Source organism: Brachyhypopomus gauderio, chromosome 21, assembly GCF_052324685.1.
Source record: "Brachyhypopomus gauderio isolate BG-103 chromosome 21, BGAUD_0.2, whole genome shotgun sequence".
Lineage (NCBI taxonomy): Eukaryota > Metazoa > Chordata > Actinopteri > Gymnotiformes > Hypopomidae > Brachyhypopomus > Brachyhypopomus gauderio.
The window spans coordinates 935,060-955,042 of NC_135231.1; the positions used below are offsets into that span (position 1 = coordinate 935,060).

At 50.0% G+C, this 19,983-nt stretch overlaps 1 protein-coding gene across 1 annotated transcript; it reads left to right on the forward strand.

The window, feature by feature from the left end:
• Positions 1–145: 145 nt before the first annotated feature.
• Positions 146–18,713, forward strand: tasorb (transcription activation suppressor b). The gene is given in 24 exon segments (XM_076983635.1): positions 146–587; positions 2,021–2,166; positions 2,637–2,729; positions 3,117–3,189; positions 3,688–3,779; positions 3,946–4,080; positions 4,264–4,379; positions 6,675–6,706; positions 6,850–6,955; positions 7,083–7,186; positions 7,282–7,385; positions 8,166–8,238; positions 8,341–8,415; positions 8,511–9,236; positions 11,177–11,475; positions 11,560–11,686; positions 11,819–12,762; positions 12,875–12,994; positions 13,145–13,304; positions 14,127–14,226; positions 14,556–14,734; positions 16,202–16,339; positions 16,427–17,391; positions 17,393–18,713. Coding segments are annotated over 24 exon segments (5,835 nt in total). The 5' UTR covers positions 146–280; the 3' UTR covers positions 18,014–18,713.
• The last annotated feature ends 1,270 nt before the right edge of the window (positions 18,714–19,983 follow it).

Below are 19,983 nucleotides of genomic sequence, written 5' to 3' on the forward strand. Positions count from 1 at the left end.
TGCACCGCCCTACTATCTATATCTAATTATTAACGTAATAACAGACAAATATAAATGATTGAAACGGTCTCGACACGTCTAGACGGCATTGTCATGAAAGATGCGGCCTTGTGGTGGCGTGCGGCTGCTTGTAAACACAGTGACGTCAGAGTTGTGCAGTGGTGGGGAAGGCTACGTCAGAGCCATAATGGCGGAGGCTGGTTGAGAAGGAGAATTACTCCATGAAGCGGCGCTGAAACCAACTTCATCGCCAGTTGACGAGGTGATCGGTGGCCTCAAAATGGCCTGCAATTTCAACGAAGACAGGAAATTCGAGAAAGATGGCGTCAAGTCGGGCGGCTTGACCCTGGATGGCGTCGATGGCCAGAAACAATTGTCAGCCAGCACCACGACTACGTCCAAGCAAAATGGCGATCAGGCTGGATGTGAAGACGAGCAAATGTCTGAACAAGATGCTTCTGAGCGGCGACGGAGCGGGCTGTCAGATCTGAAAAACTGTGGCAGCTCTCCCTCGACACTACCGAGGTCCGCCGAGGAGTTGCCACGGAGAAATTTTCAGATTCCTCGGAAGATTAAGGAGCGGAAAGGTTGTGTCTCCTTTACTGGTATTCCTGAAAGTGAAAGGGACCGTTTGTGTTTCTGTCCGTCCTGCACGCCAGCTCACCCCGCGATACCCGCTCACGGTCCCCGCCGGGCTCTCCCACAGCAGCGGACCGCTAAAGTCACAGGATTTAAGCGTGTGTTTGCCAGGTTTCCGTATTTTGCGCTTGTGCGGTTATTTGCGCTCTGGTGTAAATGGCATTTATCCACCCAGCGTACGCACGGCGTCTCGTTAGCCAGCGTTAGCTAGCGTGCTAATACTCAGACGAACCTGCAAGTGGAGAACACGTGAAACGCGTCCGTGTACCGAACACGTCTCCGGTTAAACGTACTAGCTCGTCCCTGCGTAGCCCACGTTACGTGGCGGGTTTGTCCCTTGGTATGAGCCTCACACTGCGTTTGTGAACGCCAGCTAGCCACAACGGGCAGCTAACAGGGTTTACCACCACAGTGCTGCCAGCACATGACACATTTTTGCCACTCATCCATCACTGGCACTGGTAGTGAAATGTGATTCAATACAACATAACATTGGTCATGTGAGCTCTCTTTGTGGGCTTATGTTTAAAGAACACCTTAGACCATTATGATTAAGCCTTCACGGACCCCATCTTGAAGCCCAGTGTCCGCTTCATTCCTATAGCTCCATGCATGATGTGTTTTGGATATTCCAGTGTTATTCTTAGTACAGGTACACTGTCATTAGCTCAGAATTAAAACTTGGACACAGTTTGCACACCGGAACGTGGATATGGCGATCTGTGTCATATTTGTGAGTGCTATGATGGAAAGGGGGCTATTGAAGGAATGAGCCTTGTGAAACCTGTGCAATTGAACGTTTGGTCTTCTTGCATGCATCTGCTGGTCTCGTTCTTGATTAATGAACAGGATAGAGGAGACATGCACAGCGTGCAGGGTCATTAGTGTTTTGAGCAGCAGTGATTTGTACTGGGTCTGCATGTGTAGTTGAGACGCTTGTTCACTGCACGTTCACCTGGCCTGGTCCTAGACCAGGACTGTCACCGTAGTAGCTGGAATAGAGTTGTTGAGAATAGATGACATCTCTCTGTTGCCCTTGTTCTAAAAGAGCTCTTTAAAGGGTTCAGAATCAAGCTGCATATAACTGCATCCCCCCCTTGCGCTTTTACTTGCATGATAATCTGCTTGCCTGGTGATTTGTCTCATCTATATGTTGTCTCCAAAATCAATCACATGTGGATTAAATCTAGAGTAAGACACCAGTATAAACACACACATGATCTAGGGACAGGTACCTTTAAGATGCCTTTTTTTTTGTTCGTGCTTAGATCGAGACCACCAGCACTCTTGCGCTGATGGTGGTGAGAACGTCCAGAGTGGGTGTGTTCATGGGCGCGTGCTCGTACCTCCTAACACCCCTCTCTTTCTGCTGGTCCTGCAGGACTTCTCCAGCAGTTGGCGCCGGACTCTCGGGAGTGTGAGGACCTGGTTAAGCTGCTATCTTCCTTCTATCTGGACTCCTCTTCTCGAGGAAGTTTCACCTACATCAGAGCATGTCTCATTCACAGTGAGCTCCTGGAGAAAGAGGTACAGTCCTGGGTGTTGGAACACTTCACCGACTGATCTGTTGTGCTTCGAGCCAGTTTCCTGTACTTAGGGTAAACTTATTCTGAGGGCGATTAACATCATTCTGCGCTTTAGTAGCAGATAACAAAGGCCAAATGTGCAGATTTGCAGTTTTATGACTGTTGAGCAATAGAAGGTGGACCTGATATCTGTAACGTGTTGATTGTGAGTATTGAACTTGTTAACTGTTAAAAACATGGCTGTCCTGGGCATTCTGTTTGGGCTTTAATTATGCGATCTACATCATGAGATTAGGTAAGGGTTTAAGAGTTAAATGCAAGTATGGTCTCTCATTGTAAATGATATATGGCTTTAGAGTGAGAGCTTACCCAGTGCTCTCATCACCAAACGTGTCCTCAGAGGCACTTCCATATTTGACCGTGCTGGGTGATTTGCTGCTGTTGAAGTACTCACCCTTCTCTTCTCGGTAGTTCATTGAGAAGAGAAGGGAACTGAAGCAAGCTGGCCGAACGGATGCTGAGCTCACGGATTCTTACGCCTTTCTGCTGCCTGATGCAAGCAAGGTGAGTCTGGGAGTTGCCCGTGTTTGTCTGCAAGTCCTGGGTGTCCTTAGCCAGGCGCTGGGGGAAATGCTTCAATGAGCACTGACTTTAGCTCTGCATGTTCTTGGATCCTCTTACTGTTCTTTACTTCAACACTGTGTACATATCTGCCTCGGCTGTTTAAGGGAAAACAGTTGGCCCTGGTGTGTTGACTCATTTTGGCTATGTTCAGATTTATCTGCGAGAAGTCGGTGCATTGTAGCACGCACGACGATGCACACGATTCTTGCCCACGATTCTCTGCAGACTCCATCCCAGATGTGGTGCATCAGGGTTTGGACGCTCCGAGACATGCAGACATTAGTCTAACCCTTGAGCTTGTTTTATTTTTATTTACTTGTTTTGTAGACTCACTGGATCTGTGAAAAGGGACTGTCAGTGGGACACGCAAGACTTAGCAATTTGGGAAATCCCGTTAAAGGTAAACTGCTGCCTGTTTGAGTTCCCTCAGAACCAGTGATGGTTCTATTTCTGTGTTCCGGAACGGTGTTTGGAAAGAACCGCGATCTGGTATTCTGCCAGTCCAGAACACTTTCACACCTCTCTTGGCCTTACGGCAAATTGCAACGTCAGACCTTTGGTTGATGGCCTGGAGTATTGGGTAGTTTGTGGTGTGTTAGGAACTGGACCGGATCGTTGCAAAAACAGACCAGGCTTTTGTGAACTGGCAATCAGTAAATCATTAGTGAGGAAGCGATTCCATCTTTCCTCACTCTTCCTGGCTTCACCAAAGTCTGTATAGCTGAGCACACGTGTGGTTTGGTGTTTTGTTCTGTTATGGATATCAGTCTCTGATTAAATGAAAAATGTGCTGTAAATATTCAGCAGAATGCTGCAAAAAAAAACCAAACTGGACTCTGTGGCTTGCAAGAATGTTGTCTCCGATGTAACCTTTAGTGGTTCTCTCCATGTTTTACAGGGGTTTACCTTTCAAAATACTCGGATTTGTTGCAAATGAATCCGTTTGAAGTGGGAGCTTCTGGAGATATTATTATATTTAAAGTCATGAAGGTAATTTTTCATTTCTTTTTACTAACATTAAAGATTATTATATAAAAGATTATGTATATGACATTTATCTTATTGCAATTTTTTAAATTAATTTTTTTATTAATTAAATAATGTTATTTATTATAATATATTGGTTCTGAATAATGTATTTTCCTTTATTCTGCAGGGTAGATTAAAGAGCATATTTGAAAATATGCCTAAGAGTAATCTGGAGCCTTCACCCAAGTTTGACTGCCACATACACAAAAATGCCAGCAAAGTAACTTCATTACTGTCATATAGGGCCTATGAGCTCACTCAGGTATGTGCCTTAGTCACTGGTGTCACCCAGCAGCTGTTGACGTTGTTTTGCGTTGCCTGTTTCCTCGGTATGTCTGGGAGAGTGGCCTTATCTTTGGTGGATGGTTGGTGGCTAGTTCTGTAGTTCTGTTGCGGCCACGTCACTAGCTCAATGTCCCTCACCGCATATTTGTCTCATTCACAGCAATACTTCTACGAGTTTGCGTTTGAGGAGCCGAGGACCAGGCCCAGGCACGTGTGTCCGTACGCCGTGGTGTCATTTCAGTATAAGGGCAAGGAAGCGGCCGCGGCTGCCCACAGGTACGGGTCATCACACCGGACGCACCATGCTACGTTCCCTAGAAGCAGAATGCCTGAAGCCCCAGACCAGCAGGGGGCAGTATGCGCTACAGCAGCAGCTCAGATCGGCTGTCCCCTTTTAGTGGGAAGATTGGAAGCGCCTGCTTAAGGAATGGGTTAAATCACCTCTGCTGGCATACAGTACAGCTGAGGTTCACTGAGACAAGCGGTTGTTTTTGCATCTTATTGTTGTTAATTGCCTTGCTAGGTACAAAGGGAATGCAGTACCGATTCTCAACTGACGTGTTTCCGGTGCCAAGTCTTGAATTTGTTTCATACTTTTCCCGCTGCTCAACAGCTGTGACATGGCTGGCGAAACCAGTGCTGGTTTCACCACATAACCTCACTGGTTTGAGATCAGTGCTGGTTTCACCACATAACTTTTCTGGTTTGAGACCAAGGAAACAATAGCTCAAGCAGCCAAAGGGTGTGGCCGTGGTGTCATTTGTAAAATTTAGCTGCTGTTTTCAATAGGATTGTCTGCTAATATTCAGAAGTTGCTGTTTAATTACCATGCACATTCATAACATAACAACAAGCAAAGCGTTGCATGTCTTTATTGTCTGTGTCCCTTCTGTCCCTGCGTATATACTGAAAATGCACATTCTCTGTTGTCGAACATGCTCGCAAAGCAAGAACTAAAAATTCCAAACAAAGAACATGATTCATATTGGTTTCATTGCGTCTGTGGCCGGCATTTGTCTGGGCCCCAGAACGCCCATGTCAGATATGAAATCTCAGACCTATGGAAGTGTGGCCCGTTCTTACTAGTTGACTGGTTCCTGGGGGCTGGGTCTGTCAGGAACATCAGTACTTCATTGGTGGTAAAGTGTTATGAGGTATATGTAGTGGTGCTGAAATCTAGAGGGGTTTTAGTAGTTAGTGGTGTACACTCCAGTGAGTCCAGAGAAGGCTTAAATTAAGGCTGGGTATGCAGTTACTGTGAGTTTGAAGTAGGGCTGAACGATTTTAGAAAATAATCTAATTGCAATTTTTTATCTATAGATTGCGATTTAAAATAGCGATATTTTCCCACTGTTTTCAGGAAACTCTGTTTCGGCATTTTTTTATACAGCTCAGATTCAGGGTTGGCAACTTTTCAAGATCGCTTGGAGTTAGACTTGAACCTGGAGTGGGTGGCGAACGTAATTTGTTATGGGGGGGGGGGGGGGGGGGGGGGTAAATGGACTAAATTTAAGTATTATTATTATATCGTGATCGATCGATCGCCTGTGGTTGGCGCCAGAGCGAACTAGTAACTTTTTAGTCTAAGACGCTCAATGCGTGAGAGTTGGCAGCCCTGCAGGTATAGCAACTTGGCTAAAATATGTGCGTGAGGGCATTTGGTAGCGCATATCCAGTGTGTTTAACAAAGCCATGAAGCCGGGCTTGTTCACTATATTAACGGACATCATAACGGACACTATGAACTCCGTTACTGCCCGAGTTATTTCAGCGTGCCGCTTAGAATTATGTCCATAAGGAGTTACACTTTCAAACAGTTCGGTCAGTGAACCCTGTCTGCTGGACCGCGGTCAAGCTATCCGCGCTTTTGCAATTCATCCGTGCTTTAAATCTTATTGCGCCTATATGCGTGATTTTACGGTATTTTGCTGCTCACCGCATACTAAAGCTATATAAGCGCAGAGAAACACTTTTGCGTATTTGAAGATGCAGCACTGGTCGTTGGCATTTTAGCCTTACAAATATCATACGAGGCTTTGTGGTGTTTTTTAAATGCTGAAGGAGGTTTGTAGTGTTTCCTCGCGTCATAGTAACAGTAGCAAGACACGCTTTGCAGGGTACCTGACGTTGAGCAGCATCTTTTTAAAAGCCAAAGTAATTTCACACAACTGATGTGCTGCCCCTCTTTGGTAATTAGACTTTCAGTTGTGTCAGCTTCTGTCGAGCCTGAAGTCATTGTGCAACAAGTTAAAGTGCGCTGTGTTAACTTCACTTCTCCACCTCCCTGCCTCCTGCTCGGGTTTGTTCCGTTCGTCCTCGGCTCGGCTCGCTCCCAAGTCACGTGACCAGTTTAAATCGCAGCCTTTGCGATTAGAGAATCGCGTTTTAAAATATCGCGAGATTATCGCAAATGCAATTAATCGTTCAGCCCTAGTTTGAAGAATTGTTCATTTAGTCCTGTAGACAGCAGATAAGGGTAGATGTTTATGACTTCAGTGAGTCGTTGTCATACCCAACATCTGAAATTCATGTTGTCTTTTTAAAAAACCCACTTTGTTTTATTTTTTTTAGGTTAAGCAGTACTACGTATGAAGGACATAGAGGTAAGCCATCCACGCCTAGACTGCTTTCTAGCATCAGGTAGCCAGAGTATTATCGGTGTTAAGCTTTTTCCTCAGTCATTATCTTGTCTCGTCTGCACGTGGGCTGGCAGGGGACTTGCTGACTGGTGTCTCTGTTCTGGCAGTGCGGCGTAGGTACACGGTGTGGAGTGGTCCTCTGGTCAATCGAGGCGAAGAACTCTATCAAGTGTGCATCCGCTCCCCCAGCGTCCCCTTCCTCCCCCTCAAACTGTAAGTCACCCCCATGACCCTCGCCTTCACGAGCACCATGCAGTTTTAGCTGGTCTACAGAACCAATACTCGCACAGTTTTCCCCTAAGACACAGATTTGTTGAATTGTAGTATCCTTTCCTTTAAGCCCTGACAAGATCGACATCAGCATGGCGATGCATCTCGACCAGGTGAGGAGGAAGATTCCCTCCACGCTGCTCTCCTGGGACACGTACAGTGGAACGCAAGAGGGTAAGAATGTGTGCCGAGGCGAACGAGCTCCATCCGGTGCGTGGTTCCCTGCTGTCCCTCTAAACACCCGCTTGTTTTTGGTTTGCCTGTTTCAGTGCATAAGTGTGGGATTTACGGCAGCCTGTTCGAGGTGATGGGTAAGACCAAGCAGGGGAACTGCCTGTCCGGACTACTGCACAGGATGGAGAGGGAAAAAATGGCAAGTTCCCCGTTTCACATTCTGAAGAGTGTTCTTGCGTTCCTCTTTGGTCTCGTACGGCGATCGTTTTCTGGCGTTTAATGTCCATCAGTGTGGAGATGCTGGAGTACAGCTGCCCTGTCACTCAACGTTGGTAACACCTCGTATGGAGGGGCTCCCAAAATGAGCCGTGTGCAGCCGGGTCAGGGTCCCACCGCAGGGGCAGAGTTCATCTTCAACGCAACAAACACACATTTGCAGAGATTGTGGCAGATATTCCCTCTGTGGATGAGGGATGTAGATAATCTGAGGCCTTCACTGTCCAGTGGGTGTGAACCGTATTACCTCAGAAAGTGGTCTGGCTGATTGTGTGTGTGTGTGTGCGTGTGTGTGTGTGTGTGTGTGTGTGTGTGTGTGTGTCCACCTTGCATTAGTATGTGCTTTCCCTAGTTTGATAACCACACATAGATCTTCCAAGGTGTAAATGACTTTTGCTGTTTTAACGCTTGTAAAGGGTCGTAATGTTTAGCGAGTGTTTCTGCTTTAGTGTTTGTGAAGCGTTCGTAATGTTTAATGAGGGTTCCTGCTGTTAGGTCTGGTGCTCCACAGCATCTCTGTGGCTGAATGTGAATGGAGAGAGGAGCTCTCCTCTTTTCTCCTCTCCTCCGCTGTCCGTGCTGCAGCTCCTCTCCTACCAACACTTTTGTTTGTTCATTGTTTTGCTTTTCACAGTGTTTTCAAGGAGCTTGGGTCTTCTCAGCTGGGTTTAATTAGATTCTTTTATCATCTGTTTTTGTTCAGGTTCTTGTGAAGCCACTAGTGGACAGAGGCTTCCTGTTCCTGTTATCGTCAGCTCATATGCATAGTTCTAATGGTAAGACTGCATGTTCAGAAGTGTGCACATTCGTATATTGTGGTCACTTCTTTCAGCTGTTTGATGACAATGTCTCTCTCTGTGTCCTCTGCTGAACTGTAGAGAGGAGAGGAAGAACTGATCGAGGTTTACAGGCACTTTTTGTTTTTCAAGAGCCAAGGATCACAGCGCGGTTCAGTAAGTGTTTTCCTGATTTCCATATTTCCAAAGTGGTTTTCTTTGCAGGAGTATTAACAGTGTTGGATCTTGTCTCGTTCCCCTGTTCTGTTTAGTGTCGAAGCAGGCTGGCTCACAAGAGGACGCTCTGGTTTCATTAGAGCCTAAAGACGCGGTCACTGAGCACCTGGAGACCTACGTCCCCGCCCTGCACCACGCCTTCTTCAAGCTGCGCTCCAACCCCCCCAAAGACCTGGCTGCCGGGGTAAAGAACCAGGCGCAGGACTACTTGGGTCTCCGTCAGCAGGGCCTGGGTCGGCCCTTTGCCGCCCCAGAGTACCGGCACAACCTGGACGAGCGGCCCACCCTGCACCCGCCCCCTCGGCCCAAAGGCATGGACTCGGCGCTGAGCGCCTACCTCTACGGGCCGGCCGGCTTCCAGCTACCGGTAGTGCGGCTGCAGCGGGGCCTCGGGGAGGGCGGCTGGGGCGTGGCTTCCCCGCCCGCCGGGGCCGAGGAGTACAGCCCCGTGTCGGACTGGGGCGGCTCCGATAGGCCGCCCGCCGGCGGAGGGGGCGGGGCCGCCAGGCCGGGCCCTGCGCAGTCCAACGGGGGCGGTGCGGGGCGGTCCCAGGCGGAGTACGATAAGGACAAGATGGAGAAGCTGCTGAAGTTGATCCAGCTGCACAAGCGGGCGCTGGGGAAGGAGGACGGGGGCGGGCAGGAGCGCAGCGATGGCTGGGACCCCACCGCACTCAAGAGGAGGCCCGAGGGAGACGTGCTGCCCAGCGTCAGCAAGTACCTGAAGGCTGGCGTGCTGAGCAACGGAGAGCCCGGGAGGGGTGAGTAGCCACGCTTGCGCCCGCCGTTTGGGGAAGGCGAGAAGTGAAGGAGTGTCAGGGAAGCGCCGGTAACGTGTTCCCAGTTCCCGGTTGTGTGCCGGTGTAACTGGATGTGGAACCTGAGAGAGAGAAGTGCAGTGTAGTGAAGTGAAGAGGCAGTTCAATCAATCAATCAATCAAATTTTATTTATATAGCGCTTTTTACAACAGTTGTTGTCACAAAGCAGCTTTACAAGTGCCGAGTCCTAGCCCCCAGTGAGCAAGCCAAAGGCGACAGTGGCAAGGAAAAACTCCCTAGTTTTTTGCATGAGGAAGAAACCTTGAGAGGAAACAAGACTCAGGGGGGGAACCCATCCTCCTCTGGCCGACACCGGTCACCATGACAACAACAACAATATAGACAGAATGTAGACAGAATGTAAAAGATGCAATAATGTCAATTTAGACCGAAAAATATGTAATAATGTCCATCATGGTGTAGGCATCCGGTTAGGCAGGAGGTGGCCGGCCAGGATGGATCGCTTGTCTCTCCTCATCTCATTATTCCTCAAGCAGGCGGGCAGCCATGTGGAGAAATGAAACAGGGAAAATTAGCTCTGTATGAGGACATATACAGGACAGGTGAAATTATAAACATTTCTGGAGTGTGGCAGCAACTCCGGCACTAAGTTAAATTATTACAGCCTAGCTAAAAAAAGGCAGAACCAGAAGGTAACATAGGCTTGGGGGCATTCTGAGACAATGGCATCCGTCCACTGCACTGTCAACAAACCCCAGTTGTGGGGTGAACCTTTAGCGTGTAGTAGGGATGCACCGATTCACGTTTTTCACTTCCGATACCGATTCAGATATCTGAGGCTTAGTATCGGCTGATACCGATGTGATAGATTAAAATCGTGCTGAATTGACTTAAAACTTTTTTTTTTTTTTTTTTACACAGACATACTGAATTACAAGTTTATTGAAAACTCTGCACCAGTATAGCACACTTAAACACGCATAAAAACATGTAAAAACAACACAACTTGCATTTGTTCAGTGCAATTATGAATATAACATTTAATGTAAAATAAATAATACCAAAGAACCTGAAACTGACAAAAACAATAGGTTCACAACTTTGGTAAAACATGAAAAAAATTAACTGCAAGAAACCTTTGAAATGGTTCAAGAATTCTAAATATAATTTAAAATAAATAAGGAGATGAAATAAGAGAAACAGCAATACCTATGCGGCTAGTTCGCTAGCGCAGACATCACGCAGAGCACAAAGCATGTAACAGCCAGAAATATGTGTACTGTCTCTTTAAGGGAGCGAGTTGAGTGCGCGTTTGGAATATTGTTGTTTTTTTTTAGCTTTCTGCCGTAGACCGACTCGGACAACTGCTCTTTATTTTATCTTTATTTCATTTCTGTAAGTAACGCATTCAATGAGCTTTGGACAACTCACCAGTTCATGTATGAACAGTCAAGTAGTGCTGGAGCCCAGCTTTTGGTCAACCAGCAAATAAACGGACTAAGTGTAATACCACCAGCGCGAGTACGAGTCAGTGATTCACCTCTCCTCCGTGTGCTTCGTGTTTCACTCGCCTGTTAACTGTCCAAGTTCACTTCTATCCAGGACAGAGTGGATATTTAAGGTTGAACTAACTCCAAAAAGCGTTACAAGCATAGAATTAGACTGAATAGATCTGTTTTTATGGATCGGCCACATTGTCACCGATACCCGATCTAGAATTTTTCCCAATATCGGGACCGATACAGATATTGATATCGGAATCGGTGCATCCCTAGCGTGTAGGGGCGTGGCCAGTTCAGGGCTTTCAGTAGGTGAGGAAAAGCCTGAGGTGAGGGAGGGGCGTTTGTTTGTCTTTGTCCTGCGGCGCGTCCGTCCATCCACCTGCCATTCAGCCCCCCGCTCTCCCCTCCTTTGCCCGCAGTGCCGCAGGTCGACAAGCCGCTGTCCCTCTCTGCCATGATGGACAGCATGGGGCTGTGCGACACGGACCTGCAGGAGCGCGTTTCCCACGGCGCCAGCGTGCAGGACACTCAGACGCTGCTCAAGCTCTTCTTCAGCGCCATCAAGAAGCTGGCCCAGAGCCCCGCCCCCACGGCCTCCTCCTCCGCCTCCACGCCAGCGCCCCAGCTGCAGGACGGGGGGCCCGAGCCGCCCCGCGAGCCCGACCTGCGCCCCAGGCACGCGGAGGAGGACGAGCAGGCGGCGCAGGAGTCCCTGGAGGTTTGGGTCTTCCTTCACCACACACGACGCTTCTCGCCCTGTGTCGTGGTGGCTCTAACGTCTCTGCTTTGGTGCACTGTGCAGAATCAGATGGCGTGCAGCATAAGCAGTATGGACCTGTGCAGTCCGTCGTCCAGCGTGGAGCAGCAGACGGCCCGGCCTGCCGAATACGCCGATCATCCTCACGTGCAGTGGAGGGCGGCCTCCGCAGGTACAACTCCACCCAGGCTGAGCGTTGAAATCTCATGGTGCTGGCGAGTCGGGTGCGGTCAGACGTGCTCGATGGCTGTGAGCTTCGCCCAGGGTTAATCCGGTTAATCCTGTTTTCTGTTTCGGTTCACAGTCCCGGACGCAATTGGAGATGCTGGGATGTCTGGGGCGGACAGGCTGGGGCAGGTAGCGGGGACGTCCCTCGAGTCCATCCTCGACCAGGAGTTCCAGCACCTCTGCACGGACATCAGGGAGATGATGGACAGCCAGAAAATATACTACGTCTCCCAGCCTCCTCCACCTCGTCAGGAGGTTTGGCCAAACGTGCTGGGCTCCGCCTTCTCCACATACGTGTCGAAGTACACCTCGCCGGTGCCCGTGCAAGGCTACATCAGCACCCTGTGTGAATGGATGAGTCACATCAGTGCATCTTCCGCCGCTCCACTGAGGCCCGCCTCCAACAGCCCTGTGCCCGCCCATGGCTCCGCCCCTGTCGCCGCCCCCCAGCCTATCCCTGCGCCTCCAGCGGCCGTCCCTACGCAGCCTGTCCCCGCTCCTCCGGCTTCTCCTTCTACAGTTTCCACGCCTCCTTCCACGTCTGCGGCACCCGCTGCCCTCCACAGCAGACCGCCAGCCCCGAAGCCTAAAACACAGGAGGCTGTACCCAAGCCGGTGCCACCCATGCCCCAGACCCCCTGCCCCACACCTGCCCCTACACCTGCCCCCACATCCACCTCCAAAAAACAACTCTCTCCCGCCAGCAAGCGCCGCCTGGGCACCATCAAGGAGGCGCACCTGGTCACGGTGGGTAAAAAGGCCGAAGGGTTGAAGGTCCCGAGTGTTGCGGACAGCCCCAAAGGCCCGCCCCCGGCAGGAAGCACCACTCTCCCCCACTTACCGGAGCTGCCCCCTGACCCGGCCCAGGCGGGTTGTGCCGCCCCCATCGGAAATAACGTGATCGGCCAGATCAAGCCAGACGTGTTGTGCACGCTGGTGGAGATCATGCAGATGAATGCGGTCAAGTTTTACATTCAGCGGAGTGATGAAGAGGAGAACAAGCTGTGCACGGAGATTAAGGTAGGAGCCCCACGGCAGACATGTTTGTTCTGGGGCTCTGGCACCCCCGTGATGTTCCCCGCGGACGTCCGATTTCCTCAACCTTGTGGTTTTTGCTCCGCCTCCCTCGCAGGGGTACTTGGAAAGCCTTGGCAATATCGAGTGTGATCCTCAGATGTACCTGGAAAACAACTGTCAACAGAAGTTCATGGTCATCATTCAGAATGAAGACATAGCTTCGCACGTGCACAAGGTACTTCTACAGCTGAATGTGTGAAAACATCAACTACAAGGATGTTTTGGTATTCCTGTGTTTATACTTCGGCAGGTTTGGTAAACATACTCTGAACATCAGCTGAATTAGGCCTGAAAATCATCTGAATCTTCCCAAATGTCTTCCCAGATTCCAGCGCTGGTTTCGCTAAAGAAGTTATCTACAGTGTACTTCGCTGGAGTGGACAGTCTAGACGACGTAAAAAATCGCACTTACAACGAGCTTTTCGTGTCTGGAGGCCTCATCGTTTCGGACGAGTTCATCCTCAACCCGGACTTCATCACGCTGGGTGAGTACCAGTCTGACCAACTGGTCAGGTCTCTCACGCTGGGCGGGACACCACACCGAGGTCCCAAAGGGTCCTGCCTTCTCAGTTCAGTTACCTGGGGAGGCTCTCAGCACTGCACAGTGGGTACCTCCATAGTCCCATATTAGAATATTTTGGGTCTTCAGAACAGGGTTCATTCGGCCCGATGCTCTCGGATACCCACAGGTATGCTCCGTCTATGAATTTGTGGTCTGAGACATGTTCATTTTTAATGAGCACATCCTTCTTTTAAAGAATGCTTTGGTGTATATAGGTAATTTATTTATCAAGGCACATTTCTGAATCTGAATACCATAACCACAACGCACAGCCTCCAGGCAGGAAGGTGTTGGTCGACATTCAGAAGGAACTGACTTTGGAAAGCATTATTGTTTCCTGTTGTTTTTTTTGTCTTGTAAAGTGACTACACAGGACATTTTAAATGGCAGCTCACCAGTTACACCAGAGAAGCAGGATAATGTGGTTAACAAATGTGTTCGCCCTGATGCCAATTACTAAAATATGCAGCGGTGTTAAGTGTGAGAACTAAACCAGGCTACACGTGGGGCAACAAGATTACAGCAGTCACTATGACGCGACGGCCGTCACACTATTGACCTTTTAGGACCAAATACTCGGTCAAAACACCATCAAATACCGTCCAGGCCTGCCAGTCCCTTCTTCAGCTGCTCACACTGAGAAGCACCGGTCCGTTAGCTGGTGTTGGTTCTCGGACCCGCGTGCGCTCAGGCCGGGTCGGCCTTCTGCCGTGTGGCTTATGTTGTTGCACTGTGTGTGCTGCAGAAAAGCTGCAGGCCTTCCTGCACTTCCTGGAGGTCCAGAGCGCGGCGTGGAAGTGGAAGGTGCACTGCAAGACGCAGAAGAAGCTGAAGGAGCTCAGCAGGTCAGTGTCTGACGGGCTGTTGGAGTGAAGCTGAGAAGATGAAAGCTACCGTCAGCGAGTGGCGTTATTCCAGGCTGCTGTTCACTCACCTGTGAACTTCACCTGAAGTTTTGCTTTTGAATACACTGTCAGTCATTTCTTCAAAAATTACATAACAGTAGAACTTACTGGGAATAGAACTTTCTCTTCTTATTGTAGACAACTGTTCCTGATGAAGAATTTATCATCACCACCGTCTTCATCGTCCCATTTGACTGATACGCCTCTCTGTCTGTCTGTGTGTCTGTCTGTGTCTCTCTTTCTCTCTGTCTCTCTCTCTGCTCTCCTAGGTTAAACAGTGAAGCTCTCGACCTGTTGAACTTGCTGACCGTCTACCAGAAGAAACACCTGGTGGAGTTCCTGCCGTACCACGAGTGTGACGCCCCATCTCGGCAGGCACCCGACCTGGACTGCCTGGTGAAGCTGCAGGCGCAGCACACACAGCTACGCCACATCATCTTCCTCACGGGTATCTCACCCACACACAGCAGCTACACCATCATCTTCCTCACGGGTATCTCACCCACACACAGCAGCTACGCCACATCATCTTCCTCACGGGTATCTCACCCACACACAGCAGCTACGCCACATCATCTTCCTCACGGGTATCTCACCCACACATAGCAGCTACACCATCATCTTCCTCACGGGTATCTCACCCACACACAGCAGCTACACCATCATCTTCCTCACGGGTATCTCACCCACACACAGCAGCTACGCCATCATCTTCCTCACGGGTATCTCACCCACACACAGCAGCTACACCATCATCTTCCTCACGGGTATCTCACCCACACACAGCAGCTACACCATCATCTTCCTCACGGGTATCTCACCCACACACAGCAGCTACGCCACATCATCTTCCTCACGGGTATCTCACCCACACACAGCAGCTACGCTACATCATCTTCCTCACGGGTATCTCACCCACACACAGCAGCTACGCTACATCATCTTCCTCACGGGTATCTCACCCACACACAGCAGCTACGCTACATCATCTTCCTCACGGGTATCTCACCCACACACAGCAGCTACGCCACATCATCTTCCTCACGGGTATCTCACCCACACACAGCAGCTACGCTACATCATCTTCCTCACGGGTATCTCACCCACACACAGCAGCTACGCTACATCATCTTCCTCACGGGTATCTCACCCACACACAGCAGCTACGCTACATCATCTTCCTCACGGGTATCTCACCCACACACAGCAGCTACGCTACATCATCTTCCTCACGGGTATCTCACCCACACACAGCAGCTACGCTACATCATCTTCCTCACGGGTATCTCACCCACACACAGCAACTACGCTACATCATCTTCCTCACGGGTATCTCACCCACACACAGCAACTACGCTACATCATCTTCCTCACGGGTATCTCACCCACACACAGCAGCTACACCATCATCTTCCTCACGGGTATCTCACCCACACACAGCAGCTACACCATCATCTTCCTCACGGGTATCTCACCCACACACAGCAGCTACACCATCATCTTCCTCACGGGTATCTCACCCACACACAGCAGCTACACCATCATCTTCCTCACGGGTATCTCACCCACACACAGCAGCTACGCCATCATCTTCCTCACGGGTATCTCACCCACACACAGCAGCTACGCTACATCATCTTCCTCACGGGTATCTCACCCACACACAGCAGCTACGCTACATCATCTTCCTCACGGGTATCTCACCCACACACAGCAGCTACGCTACATCATCTTCCTCACGGGTATCTCACCCACACACAGCAGCTACACCATCATCTTCCTCACGGGTATCTCACCCACACACAGCAACGTCTGGGTTTTTGGGTTTTCTTTTTGTTGAATGAATGAATTAAGTAATTAATTAAACGTTTAATCATTAATTATTCATTTGTTATGGCATATGCTTCATTTACAGATAATTGCTTGGAACCGCCCAAATTCTCTAGCAATGGCGTCATCACTGCTGGCATTAACGACATCATGACGCACTTTGAGAGCGTGATCAGCAGCACTAAAGCCCACACGCCCTCTCTGCCCGTCTCTCAGACTCCAGGTATTTACCGCCAGCTCGCCAGTGGCTCACGGACCCTCTGCTTCTGTAAAGAACCCGTTTTAAAGTCTTTATTCCGTTTCAACGTAGATGTGACGTGCTCTCCCACGCTGGCGCACACCACTGAACCTGACGTGTGTGTTGAAGAGGAGGACATGTCCTTGGATTCAGACGAGGAGGTCGTCCAGGCCGAGGGCGGGGCGGAGAAAGAGAAGACTCCCCTTCCTCCCCCGCCCCAGTGCGAGGAGTTTCGCCCTCCTCTCCCTGACCTGTCCGGCCGGGACCCCCTCTCCTCTTTCCCCGGCCAGAGTCAGAGTCCCTACCCCGTGGACTACAATGCGCTCAAGACGGCCATATCGCAGTACAAGGCCTCCAGGCAGGGCGGAGCGTCGGCGGCCGAGCTGGACGACGGCCTGGCCAGCTTCGGCGTCAACCCCCACCAGAGCTACTTGTACCCCAACACGGCGCAGTGGAGCCCCTACCCCGCCTCCCCCGGGTACCACATGGGGTCAGCCTACTCTTCGCCCGCCTGCTCGGCCTCACAAGGCCCGGAGTACGGGCAGATGGGCACCCCGTGCTTAAACCAGACCGGCGCACCCCCCCTCTCCTTGCCCCCTGCCTTGCCTCAGCCTAACCACGGCACTCTGACTCCTACAAACCCCTCAGCGCAGCTCCCCACGAACCCCGTCACGCCGACCCCTGCCAACCCCTCGCCCCTGCCGCTCGCCTCGGCCGTCGCCACGGACCCCCCGTCCGTTCTGGATGCGCTGCCGTGTCCACAGCCCTCCGCTCCGGCCTGCGACACCGCCGTGGCCCTGCCCGGCGCCGTAGGGCAGGTGGCCCCGCCCGGCGCCGTAGGGCAGGTGGCCCCGCCCGGCTCTCAGGACGTGCAGAGTAAAGCCATGGAGTCCACTCCCCTCGCCTCTCCTTCCTCCTCGTCCTCATCCTCACTACCCAGCACGCTGCCTGGCTTCCCGGATGCTCCCATGTTCCCCACCCTCACGCCCATCCCGCCCGTACCGCCCATGTTTAACTGGGCCCCCGCAGCGGGGGGCGCAGCACACCTTTGCACCTGTTGGGGGGGCGGGGCCTTTCAGCAGCCCCCCACTAGTGCAAAGCGAAGCCACGGGGACTCTGACCGCACCGGGCTCGGCCGACGGACCGTGGTCGGCACCTGGGGAGACTTTGACCCCTAGTCAGGTGGAAGGGGGCGTGGCCAGTGTGTCACCCAGCCCGGCCCCTTTCCAGGAGGTAGGGTCAGAAAAGGGCGGTACGCCTGGGAATCTGACGCCCAGCAGCCAGGGCAGCAGGACTCCAGTGAACTCGGGCCCGGAGAACAAAGGAGGTGGGCCGAGCCAGGCTGGGGGTGTGGCACCCAACAGGGGCGGAGCTGCCTCCAGAGGACTCCTCCCCCTACCCGGAGGCGGGCTGGGTCCCGTATGCCGAGGTGGGCTGCAGGGACTGGGCCCACATAGCGGAGCGAGCCCGTACAGCCCCAGGGGGGCCATGCCGGGGCCCATGGACATCATGCGTGGAGGCTACAGGGGAAGAGGAGTCCCCCCGGTGCCCATGAGATCCAGACCGGGTCGGGGCCTCATGCGGGGCGGCTCGGCCTGTAACTGGGGCTACCCTCCCGGGAGGGTTCCGGATTACTACTCGGACTACACGTACCCCTAAATGCCAAGGCGATCAGTTAAATACTCACAGACTACTGCCGTAGAGAATGTATATATTTGACATGAAGAGCACATTGATGATTCGTGGGGAGGGACAGGAGTGAAATTCTGGTTTTGTACCAATTAGATCAACAATTCACACAACAGCTGGTGGTTTGCTGTTGCTCAAGAATGCCCTTCCTGAAACCTTGTTCAGACCACTATATTTATATTGCCAAGAAATGTAATTACCTTTTACTGTTTTTCGTTACAATTTTCAGAACGGTTTGTGAACAAGGGGCAAATGCAGACAATATTTTTTTAAAGAGAAAAAGTGAGTCACTCTTCATTTTAGCTGTTTTTGTTTGTTTGTTTTTTTAATTACATTCTTGGTTGTACAAATGTTCTATTAAAACAAGGTTGTATCAAACATGAGGTTGTGTTTCAGTATATGTTCTGCAGGATGTGGCCTTTCTGTATGCATATGTATAATGCGTGTCTATGTATGGTCTGTTTACAGATTTACCCCTACAGAGGATCCAGGTCTGTCTTCATGGACGTTATTTAAATGCCTGGCCAGCAGAGGGCAGAATTCTCTTTGTTTCTGAGATTGAGTCCATGGCACTAAATTTACACTGCAGAAACTGCAGATTTTCTTCAAACCCTACTTTGTAGGTTTAAAATATGTTATCCGGGCCATTTCATAAATATGTTATTAAGCAGACACCTTTCATGTCTTCATTTTGACAAATATGAGTTTGAGCGCTGCGTTTGTTCAAACTGGGCTTTATGTATGCAGATGAACATCATCTTCCTCGACCAAGCGTGCAGGTTATTGAACGACTCAAGCTGACAAATTGTGAGACTGAGGAAGAGAGAGATCTTTCGCCTTCCTGCCACGTCGATGCTCCGTCTCTCACTCTGTTTAGTGGCCCTCGCTGAGAAATGAGGATACAGAGCTTGGCGTGAAACCGTAGTCTCTGCTGCCGTTGATCATGTGACTGAATCCATCCCTACTGTCATTTAAACATCCATTTTTAAATATGCTTGCCTTTTACCTCAAACTTGAGGGAAAACAGGATTTTCGCTTCACTTAAACTTCATAATAAGATTTACATCAAACCAGTGTTTGACGTTTTGGACTGGTCAACGTGTAAAAGTTAGTATATTTGTACACGTTCGTCCATAATGCCTACAGCTGTCATAATGGTCTGTCGTGTAGTCCAGTGATTATTTTAGACGGCTTACATGTGTAATTTCTTCAGTTAGGTTCACTGTCACACCTGATAATTTATACTTAAAAGTACTCCCTCCTTCACATAAATGCATACTTCAGTAGTTTAGTATGGAGGAGTATTTAACACATTGTAGTGTTTTTTTGTGATTTCATGGTGTGTGCAAGGATTCTGAATGTAGGAAACTGATTTGACCATTTAGTTCCTTCAGTTTTCATTTCTTAGCTTATATGTGCACCATGAGTGTTAAACGCCATGCGACTCATTTTATGGCACATTACAAATATTCAGTTGTGCTTGTTATTACTACTGAGTGTACTGAAAAATGGGACGTGTGGCACAAACATACTCAGGCTGTGATTTATGGTTTTGGGGAAATTTTCCTTTTACTTTTTTGGGAGAAAAGAAAACTTGGAATGACTATGAAAAAAGTTGCCACAAAAACACTCCTCGTTCCGCTGCATGTGCAGTCTCTCCAGAGGTATGGTGCCTCTGTAGGGGACCTCTGAAATGCCATGAGGTTTTTATTCCTCTCAAAAGTAATAGAAGAGCAGCTATGTTTTCCTGGTACTGTACAGCTGTGGATGCGTGGAAATGATCATTGGAGAGCATTGATGCATTGCTTTTTACAAAGAAGCACTTTGCAATCAGATGACTGACCTTCACGGCACTGTTGTAGCAGGTCATTCTGGAGCACGGCACCAAATCCCATGTGTCCATGTATTATTAATAAGCCAAAAGGTACTTCAATGATTCT